At 65.5% G+C, this 10,786-nt stretch overlaps 1 protein-coding gene across 1 annotated transcript; it reads right to left on the bottom strand.

Annotated features, from left to right (window-relative positions):
• Positions 1-3,200: 3,200 nt before the first annotated feature.
• On the bottom strand, positions 3,201-10,043 carry MRPL23 (mitochondrial ribosomal protein L23). The gene is made up of 5 exons (XM_068555161.1): positions 9,998-10,043; positions 8,227-8,349; positions 7,286-7,368; positions 6,566-6,639; positions 3,201-3,409 (listed from the first exon to the last, which is right to left on the bottom strand). Exons 1-5 carry the CDS (start codon positions 10,012-10,014, stop codon positions 3,245-3,247), a joined length of 462 nt encoding a protein of 153 aa, XP_068411262.1. The 5' UTR covers positions 10,015-10,043; the 3' UTR covers positions 3,201-3,244.
• Positions 10,044-10,786: the final 743 nt, after the last annotated feature.

The following is a 10,786-nucleotide window of genomic DNA, read 5'->3' on the forward strand; positions in this document are numbered from 1 at the left end:
TACAGCATGGGCCCGAGGGCGTGACGCTGAGTGACAGAAGCCAGCACAGACTCCATTTCCATGAAGTGTCCAGAGCAGGCAAATCCGCAGAGACGGAAGCAGGCTTGTGTCGGCGGGGCTGGGGTGGGGAGTGGCGGGGGTGGCGAGCGTCGGCAGGAGGGTGCGGGGCTGCTCTGTGGGTGACATGAGAATGTGTTCAAACCGATCACCGTGATAGGTGCACACCGGCCTGAACACTGAGACATCAAACGACACACTTACGACGGGGTACCGTAGGATGCGAACCATATCCCAATAAAGCTGTTTGAAAACAGAAAAGAACAGCCCTTGACCAGCTGGCTCTTCTGCCCTTTGTGATGTGAGGGGGTGGCGAGCGCGTCTTCACAGCCAGGAAGCAGGCGGCAGCCGCAACCGCCAGCTTCAGTGAAAACAGCGGCTGGGGGCCCACCTGGACCCCGCCCCAGGCCCTGCCCGATTCTCAAACCCGCAGACAGGGCAGGGCTCTCCCGTGTGGCCAAGCTGATGTGCTGAACTGGGGTGTTCACCAGTGATTCACGCACGCTCACGCATTCGTTCATTCATGAGTGGAGTTCAGAATTACATGAAAGTCGGGAGGTGGGAGGGGACCCCCTCCGGAGTCACCCTCAAGGGGACCGACTTCTTTAGTTTCCTCTGTGTTTTAAGGCCTGGGGGGTGGGAGGGGCAGCCCAGACGACCGGCTGTGTCCCTGGGCCCGGGTCCCCTGCTGAGGCCGCCCAGAGGCCAGAGGATGGAGCCCCCGACTCAACTGGGGGTCCCAGCTGCAGAAGTGAGCGGGCCCTCCCCACCCCGGCCGAGGGGCCCAGCCAGGCGGTGGGTCACCTGCAGTCGGTTACTTAAACGATGCACGTGGAGCTGGGATGACAGCATGATGCGGCCCCGGGGAGACTCTGGCCCTTGAAGAGGAAAACCAGACGCTGGCGGAGGGGCTGCGGCCAGATGGGCTTCCGCTCCATCCTGGCAGCCCTGGCGGCCGGGCCTCACCTGGAGCTGCTGGGGGGTCTGGGATGCGTCCCGTGGGCCACAGGCCGGGCCTGCTGCAACTATAACTCATCAGCACAGGCCTGCTGGCTCCAAGCAGGGCCCGTGGCAGCCACAGGGGACTGAGAAGGGGACTGAGAAGGCGGCTGGCCCAGCCCCCAGCGCCGCCCCTCGCGGGCTCTGCCTGCCGTATCCTGGGTCTCACAGCCCCCACAAGGCGACGAATGGCCCTAAAGAAGGGAGGCACAGGGGGCGGTGTTGTGGGCTCAAGCCCTCTTCCTTTGTCCATATACTTTCCCCCAGGCGCTGGCCCGGGGCGCTCCTGGCAGGACTGTCCCCACGGGAAAAGGAGCCCCCAAGTCCACGGGGTCGGGCCCTCGCTGTTCCCAGTCCCACGTGAGGCTGTCCAGCAAAGGCCTGAGTGGGCAGGATGACACCCAGCCTAGGGGGCCCCCGGGAGACCCTCCTCTGGTCCCCACGTGTGGAGGAGCAGAGGGGAAGAGGATGCTGGGACCAGAAGTCTTGACCACCATCTCCCAGCCGCGCAAGGAAGGGGGAGACGGAGGCTCGGAGAAGACGATCACGGGGCCCACCGACCTGGGGCAGGGAGACCTCCCGAGGAGGCACCGGCTGTCTCCCTGCCAAGCCTCTAGCCTCCAGCCTCCAGCCAGGGAGGGGCAGGGGTGTCAAACAGCGCCTTCTCAAGGCTCCGTGCCTGGGGTGGGGGCAAGCAGCCCCCCAGCTGAAGGCCCGTTTCCTGTTGCTCAGCGCCCTGCAAGGCAACCCCACCCCTGCCCCGCACACTCGGCTCTGTGCCGGACACCCCGTGTCCCACCCCCACCCGGCGCTGCTGTGGCCACTCCATCCACCAGCCCTGGGGGTGCTGAGGACAGAGGACGCCTCGGCCCGCCTCCGTGGCCGTGACCGGCAGATGCCAGGCCCTGGGGGATGTGGAGGGCACAGCGAGGACAGCAGAGGGCCGCCGTGTGGGAAGGGTCTGGGGGCTGCGTCCGGGGGCGTGCGGGCGGCCAGCTCTGGAAGTGCAGCAGATGAAGGATGGGATTCCTCCCCTGGCCTTGAGTCGGGGTCCTCGGGGCCCCATGAATTATTTCTCTCAGGAAAATACCATTGACTCCGTTCTCCAGCCTCCTTCCCGACCTTCCCCATCACTTTAAATCAACGCTGAAGGGTGGAGTTTGCCCGGACCTTCACCCTCCAGCCGGAGGGGAGCTTCAAAGGCCCACGTGACGCCCCCCGTGTCCCTCGGGGTGGAGGGGGCCGGCCAAGCCGGCTCCCCACTGTCTCCCCCGCGGAGGGAAGAGCCAAGCTCCAGAACGGGGAGCCGGGAGGCCGCGGAGGAGGGTGGTCCCTGAGCCCTCGTGGCATCTGGCATCCGTGTCCCACCCCAGGGGCAACGTGGCCTGATTCCCCGAGCGCACCCACAATGCCTTCTTGCTTGTTCCCCATATCTCCAGGCCCGCGGACACTCAGAGACGGGCCCAGCCAACCGGGTGTGGCCTCACGGCTCCCCCTGCCCGGGGGCGGCTGCGGGGCGCTGGCTCCCGGGGGCGCTCAGGGTTAGGCTTTTAGCTGCAGAGTGTGATTCAGAGAGAAATCAAGCTGCGGGTGCATCTCAGGAACCGGAGATGCAGGGAACCAGGCTCCCGGACCCCCCGGGACCAGCGCCACCTCTACCCCCATCCCGCGGGTGCCCGGGTGCTGGTCGTCCCTGACCGCGCTCCGCTTCCCACCTGCAAGCCTTCGGCCCGGCAATCTTTCCAGACGCGGCCTTGCTCTGGACTAGTCCCCTAAACCCCACTCTCTCTGGATCCCCCGCCCTCCCTGCTCAAGACCACACTGGACTGCGCCACCCTGGACCCCCAGCCCGGACGGGCTCTCTCCCAGTGGCCACCCCGACCCCTGCCCTCAGCACTCACTCTGATCTCCCCCATAAACCGCCCGAAGCAAGCTCTTCAACAGAGCAGCTCAGGATGACTTCCTGGGTGCTCTGGAAGTGGGTCTCCCCCCCAGCTGGACAGGGTTCTGGGCCTGCCTGGCTCGCCTTGCGCCCATGGGACCCTGACGAGACACGCGGGCCACCCGCGGCCGGGCCCCTGCTCTCAGGGTGGGGGCAGGGCCCAGAGCACAGAGCATGGGGTGGGGGGGGGCCTGGGCCGGTCTCCACAAGCAGCACTTTTATTTGAGTTGAGCTGTCAGCCGCCCGTCACAGGCCGAACCAGCCGGGGACGCCCCCGCGCCGGGGGTCGCAGCTCTGCCTCCGCCGCTGGTCTTCCAGGACCTGGTCCCGCAGGTCCTCATCTGCAGAACTGCCTTCAGGCCTCTTTTTCTCAGGAAACAGATCTGGGAACGTGAAGGTCTGTCCGTGCGCCTGGGGAGGAAAGACACGGGCTCAGCCTGCAGCGCGGGCGGGACAGGCCGGGAGCCCCGTGGGAAGGTCTGTGGCCAGATGGAACCTGCCGGCCCATCGCCTGCAGGACAGACGCAGGCCGGGCCCCAGCCCTCTGCGGTGGAAACCACTGCTGTGACAAGGCCCCTCATTGAGGCCAGCTCTTCAGGCAGCGTGCCCCCATCCGGGGGAGCCCAGCAGAGCACCCACTCCAGGCAGGAGTCGCCCGGCCATACTGGGGGCAGGGGCGAGGAAACAAGGCACAGATCGTGTCTGCTGCCTCCCTGGAACGTCTTCCACCCAAAATACCTACAGGCCTTTACCCACATTAAAGACTAACCCTCCTCCCGGCTCAGAGCTTGGCAAATAAAACGCACGTAACGTACAAAGAAACGTACATGCGAGCAGTCTATAAATCAAGACCGGCTTTGCAAATTAACTGGTTTTACATCTTCCACTAAAAGTTCAGAACACGTGAGTGCCGGCCAAGTCCCAGCCCGGACCCCCAGCACGTGGTCGGGGTACCAGCCCGGCCCGTCAGTGGGCCGGAGGGAGGAGGGGACCCCAAACAACGTGAGGTGCGGGGCCACCTCCACGTGCTACACATCGCAAAGCAGTTCCAAGGATGGGGGCGGGGGGGGCGGAGAACGACCCGGGCCAACACTCGCAGGGCTGCGCCGTCCACCTCCAGACGGGCAGAGAAGGACCGGATCTGGAAAATTTTAATAAGTAAAATCAGTGAAGTGCGCTTGGTTCTTGGAGACCCTTGTTTTGTGAAGACATTTGGATTCGGGCAGGCGGCCAAGCGTGATCTGAAACAGCCCACGTACTCGGCCCTGAGAACGGGAGGTTTATAAATCCCGCTCACACGGCGCGGAGTGCAGGCCCCGAGTGATGAAAGGCAGCAACCGTGTGCTCGGTAGCCAGCCTGCAGGAGGAGTCGCTTACACACTTCAAAACTTTCTTTCTTCTTCTTTAAAATACCAAAGGGCAATAGTTTACATGCAGGGCTGATTGCCCAGAATGGGGGATTTATGTTTAATATACCGAGGTGATTCTGCTAGTTTTCTGAGGTGGGGGAAACCTAAAATGACATTTTAAAATATAAATACAAAGATGGCAATCCGCAATAGCTTGGGAAAAAACGGAGGGCGCCGCTGGGAGAAATTCCTCGTTTTCTCACCGAGACAAGCGCCGGGTGTGGGTGCCGACTGCGGCTCCTGGGGGTTCCCTTCCTAGAGAAATTCACCTTGTACTTTCAGAAATAAAACCCTCCATCCTTCCAAAGCTGACCAGCGGAAAAGAACATGAGGGGAGGAAAGTGTCGCAGTGAAAAGCTAAGACGCCGGCCCGGGACGGTGAGGGGCGGGCAGGGTGGCGGGGTGGGGGGGGGAGGGGCAGGCTCTCTGTCACCAGCAGGCTTCAGCTTCAGCCTGGGGGCCGAGGCTCCTTGCTGTGGGGTGACCCAGGCTCGCTAGCTCCCCGACTCTGGGCCAAAGAGACGGTTATCAGCTCGTGGGAGGAAACCCGGGACCCCCACTACGGGGGACCAGCTTTCCCAAAGCAGCCAACTCCGAACAAAGCCGGGAATTTCACTTGTCTTCCTGATGGACCTCTGTGTGCTCTGCGATCAGCTCGGTGATGAGAAGCCCAGAAACGAGGCCCCAAGGGACACACGGGGAGGACGTCTCCGCAGACGGAGGACAGAGAGGGAACCCCTTCGGGGGGCGAGGGTCCAACCCCCCGGCCGGTTTCCAGGCAGAGATCTGCCGGAGTCGGGCGGGGTGGAGGCGGGGGGGGGGATCCGTTACAAATTGAATTTTGCAGCGGAGGGAAGCGTGCCTGGCGGGGACGCCCTGTGCCCCCACTTGTGCGGCCCTGATTTCACAGGGGAAGAAAGGCGGCCGGGTGGCAGCTGCAGATACCAGATCCCAGGCCGCGCAGCTCAGCTTCCAGAGCAAGGTGGGGCCCGGGAAACACAAGGGCTCGGATGACTCAAAAGCCACTTGTAACTATAGCTCTCGCTGAAGGGCCTCGTGGCGAATGCCGACATATGGGGTGTCAACCGGCGTGCCGTGACAAAGACAGATGGCCCGATTTAACACAGAGGACACAGGCGTCTTTATAAGGCCAACGGCCACTCTCCCTGCCTGGACTGGCTGATTTTATGCACAGCAAATATTAGGCCAAATAATTACGGGGGCCCCTGTTTAGAACAACTGTGACTGTTTTTCAGAAAAGCTGCCATGCTAACTTGGTCTTTCAACAAACTGCCTCCTAAGGCCCAAAATAGGCCCTGGGGCCGGTGGGTGTTTTCATAATAGCGCTACTGCCATCTAGCGGCCCCGGGGCCCGCGGGCTCCCCGCTCTGACCCAGGCTGTTGAGGAGGAAAGTAAAGAGACTGGAAGACCCCCACCCCCTCCCCCGCCGCCCAGGGTTTCAAACGCAGGGCAGCCAACAGACTCTGTGGGCAGGTCCAAGGTCACGTGCCCCGGCAGAGGAATCCTGCCCGGAGCCCACGGGGCCTTGGTGCTGGGGGGCCAAGGCTGTCCATTCTGAGTCAAGAGCATATCTGGGAAAGCATGTCTGGGGGCAGCTCAGGCTGGAAAGGAAGAGCCCGGAAAGGGGCTTGGAAAACGCGTGCCTTCCTCTAGCCAGGTCTGGGTTTCGGTCAGCAAAGGCTCAGATGGGGTGCTGGACGCTCTTTCCGGAGCCCCTCGCTAGGCAGGGGACACAGTGAAGAGAACCTGGGGGAGTGTGCCGCACCCCGCAGTCAGGCCCAGAGGAGAGGGGGGGGTCAGCCAGGACCCCAGCACGCCCCAAGTGGTCTGGCTTGACACCGAGGCCCCAGCGGGAACCTCCACCCGCATGGCATTAACTGCTTCCTTGCTTTGACGCTCGCCAGCCCTGGTTTCTGCCTGAACCCACCCCAAGCCCAGCGGGCCCACATCCGCCCACCGCACATCCAGGGCTGGCCCCCGAGAAGTCCCCCAGCACCCGTCCCCTCCCACCTCTGAGCTGTGCTTTGAACCCCAGCTCCCCCCGGGGCTCCACGAGGGTGAGAACTAGGTGCCAGCCGGGGGCCCCAGGATCCTGCCCGCCCCCCGCCCCACGTCACGGCCGGGGTGAGCGCTCACCAGCTGCACGTAGGCCACCTTGGAGTCTGGTTTCTTTATCCTGACGTTCCTGTAATCCCTCCTCCTGCTGGAACCTGTCGGAAGGGGGGGGAGACAAAAACCTTCACTCCCAGCATGACGTTTCCAGCCCCACTAATCCAGGAACCCACTTTCTAGAAACAGGCAAACACGCAGGCACCGTCGGGCTACAGACTGCAGGCGGCACGCCCTGGGCCACTAGGCCAGGCTCGCGCGGGCAGGCGCCACCACCGCCAACCTCCACGCGGTGGAAACCCAAACGTGTCTAAAATAACTCAAGAAACGGCTTTCTGCCCTGTCAGCACAGAGGCTCTTGCTGTCTGACCTCCCCTCGACGGAGGGTCGTCATATTTACAACTGGGCAACCGGGGGCTGGGGGGCAGGGGTCAACAGGAAGGAACGAGAAAGGCCCAGGGGAATAAAAACAGCGCTTTGCTGACCGGCCCGGGGGCAGGCGGGGGAGCGGGTGGGTGGGTTGAGCGTGGGGCCCTGCTCTGAGCAGCCGGCAGGGCCAGGCCACCCAAGTTCCAGCCCTGGGAGGCCACCTCCACCCTGCGCGTGCCTCAGTTTCCTCATGCGCAAAGGACCACGTGCCAGAGTGGCTGCGAGGGGGACCAGGCCAGCGACGCGGGCAGCCTGGGCCACGGGAGCTCTGCGGAGGAGCCCACACCAGAGAGGGCAGCCCCCGCCCTGGGCACCCACCGTGCTGCACCCTCGTCCGCACGGCAGCCACGGGCACGTTGTAAATGCGCTCGAGGTAACTCCTGAGGTCCACTCTGGTCATCCTGGGGCAAAGGAGAAAGAAAGGAAGTCTGAACAGGGCCGGGGTACAAGGCGGCCCGCCCGACGGGGTGAGCTGCCGACCGCAGGCCCCGGGGTGGGAGTGGGCTCGGGGGAGGCCAGGGCTGAGGCCGGGCCCCGCTGACTCCGGAGATGCAGCCCCTGGTCCCCACCCAGCACACTTGCATCTGGACGCAGCAGTGAGGGGGTGACGGGGGACCAGCCCCCAGGACTCAGCTCTGTTCTCCCTTCCACTGGTCACACTCCCTGGGGGCCCAGCTTTCAAGGGGAGGGGCGGGACGGTCTGCGAGTGCCCCCTGGCTGCCAGGAGCTGCCCGCAGCGCCCGGCCACCCGCTCTGCAGCTGCTGCCCTGCCCGCAGCACCCTCCCGGCAGGCGCTTCCCAGAAATGACGGTCAAGGGGATGGTGGGCTACACCCTACATGGGCCTCACACGGAAGCTCAAGCCAACCCCGGAACCCCTAAGACTTCAGCATTGGACACAGGGAGGCTGTGTCCCTTCGGTAACTGGGGCCTCCGTGAAGGCCCCACTTGAGGACGAAGGCTTTGGAAGCCACGGTGAGCGGGTGCAGGAGTCACAGCCCAGCCTCCTGGAAAGAGCAGCCAGGACCGAGGCAAGAAGAGAAGTCAGGTCTCAGGCCAGGCTTCCCGGGGGCGGCGGGGAGCAGAACACCCCGAGGCCCTGCACACACCAGACCTCGGACAGTGCGGAGCTGCCTGCATAATTTTCACGGCAGGAAGAACCTTGCTTGTGAGTGGGGTTTGGCGGCACCTCTGGGGCTGTGGGCCCCTCGGGGCACTCCCCAGCCTGAATTCCTCTGGGGGCGGGGAGGGGGGGCTTACTCCATGGGGATCCGGAACTGCACAGTGTCCTCGGGCTGGGCCATGCCGGGCCGCACCAGCTGGATGAAGAAGTTGGTACGGAAGACCCGGAGCTGGGGGTTGCCCAGCTGGTACAGAGGGTACCTACAAGGGGGAGAGGGGTCGTGTCAAACGTTCAGAACACGAGGCTCCCAGGACACCCCAGCAGGGTCCACAGGTCATCACGCCCATGGGGCCGGGGAGCCAAGGGGGCAGTCACCCACAGGCCACCCCCTCTGCTCACCCGGCGTGGGCAGCCAGTCCCCAGTCCCCGGGGCAGTGTGGCCTGTTGACCCCCAAGGTCAGCCTTTGGAAAGGACCGGTGAATGATTCATGAAGAGAGGCCAGAGGACATGCCCACCCCACCCCGTAAACAGGCTCAGAGTCATGTGTTTGTTCAAAGTGCCGGTCCCAAAGGCACGCGGCCCCCGCATGGCTGTCGCCCTCCAGGAATGGGCCCCACACAGGGCGCGCCCTCTAGCTCCCTTCAGCTCAGGTGAGGGGGGGATCGGTCAGAACCAGCTTATTCTGCACTGGCCCACCCCCGCGGTGGGGAAAGGGATGGGGCCACCTCCACACCCCCTGCGCTGGGAACGCCAGTTCATCCTTGACAAGCGTGAAGATCAACAGATAAGAGGCTCGGGAGAGGTAGTGTGTGCAGATCACCAGCTACAAGCTGACCGCCCGCCTGCCCCACCCCCAAAACCCCCAAAGTGAGCAGAGGCATCTAGAAGGTGCAGGCGGCCACCACCTGTGGCTCCCACCCAACTGCCCCTGCCAGCTGGACCCATGCTCCCGGTGGGGTTTGGTGGGCCAGGAGGGCTACGCTGCCAACTGGGCCTCGGGGCTGGGGTGAGGAGGGGGCCCAAGGTCCACAGGGGCTGCAAGGGGGCCAGGGGTCTACTGGGAGCCCAGGGGACGGGTCTTGGTGGAGGGTGGGCACAGGGGCTGAGGATGCCATCTAGGGTCCCTGGTGACCAATTTGCAGCACAGCACGTGGCCCCTGATCTTGGGGAGCACCCAGCACCAGGGAAGGGGGCTCAGTGAAGCCAAATCTCACGCTGCCTCTGGGCCTCACAAGTCTGGGAAGCGTGAGGGGGTCAGGAGCCGAGGTCCAGGGTGTGGCACCCTGGCACAGGCCGGGGCACCCGCAGAAGAACGAGTGCTGAGCTGAGTGCTAGGTAACGTCTCCCGGGGTCTCCTGGCGACCCAGTCCCACGTGGCAGCTGCCCCATTAGAAGCTGGTGGCACAGCCTTCTCCGCTGTGCCGGACAGGCGGGAGGGGCAGGTTCTGGGAGCGCAGGGCTGCTCGCCCAGGACCGAGCCTCGCTCTGCCCTCGTGGGGGTCCAGGCCGGCGGGCGGCCACCCAGGCTCACACCTTCCCCCTGGTGACCAGCGGCGAGCACTGCAAGGGGCGCAGTCTGGGGCCCCTGGGGAGCTGCGGGGGTCGGGGGCGCGGTCGGCCGGAGGGGGCCGAAGCCCGAGGTCGGCGGGGCCCAGACCCGCGAACCTTCTGTCCCACCCGCCCTCGCCAAGCGTCAGGCGCGACCCCCAAGGGGCAGCCCGGGCCCCTCCGGCTCCGGAACGACCACCCCCGCCCCGAGCCCGCCCCGCCCCGCCCCCACGGGCGCCTCGACGCCGCACGTTCCGCGCGGGGCTCTGAGTCGCGTCCCCGCGGCCCGGCACGGCCCCCGCAGCAAAGTCCCGGGCGCGGCCACGCCCCCGACCCCGCGCCCCGGGACCCCCACTCACAGCACATTCCGCGCCATCGCCGGCTTCCGGGGCCGCGGGCGGAAGGAGGGGCGGGCCCGGCCCGGACCCGCACCGCCGCAGCGCCCCCTGGCTCCCGGGAGGACGCGCGCAGCCCGTGCACCTGGGCCGCACCTGGCGGCCCGCCCCGCCCCAGCCCCACCGCCCTGCGCACCTGAGCCCCGCCTGACCCCACCTGACCTCCATCGCCCTGCGCACCTGGGCCCCACCTGACTCCCGAAGCTCCGCTCACCCAGTACCCACTCCCCACCCCTCACGCCCCGCTCATGCCCGGCAGCACACCCCGGTCCCACATGTCCCCCCTCCACCCTGGGCCCAGCACACCAGTGGACCACCACGCATGCCCCCCACACACCCGCCCGTGCCCAGGGTAACTGCAGGTCATCCCGCCCAGAGCCTGCCACCCTTCCAGCTGCTGGCCAAGGTGGGAGGCTGGGGGAGTTGGGGAGGGGAGGGTGTGTCGGAGGCCCCTCTCTCCACCTGGCGGAGGTGGTTTCCTCCCTCCCTCCCTGGCCCCCACCCCAGTCCTTCTGGCCTGCCCAGCTGGGGCCCCTGCCCTGGGCCACTCTCCCCATCCCCTGAGACCCCCCCCAACCAAGTGCCCCAGCCACGCCTCCCCTGTGAGGCTGCTGGCTTCTCCAGGCCTCTGCTGGGCACCCCACTTCCAGCCTCTGCACAGCACAACACTCACAGGGGACCCCCTCCATAGGGCCAAACCCTGGGCCCACTGCCCCCCCACCCCACCCCACCCCCCCCGCAGACACACACGCA

Source organism: Eschrichtius robustus, chromosome 11, assembly GCF_028021215.1.
Source record: "Eschrichtius robustus isolate mEscRob2 chromosome 11, mEscRob2.pri, whole genome shotgun sequence".
In the NCBI taxonomy this organism is placed as follows: domain Eukaryota; kingdom Metazoa; phylum Chordata; class Mammalia; order Artiodactyla; family Eschrichtiidae; genus Eschrichtius; species Eschrichtius robustus.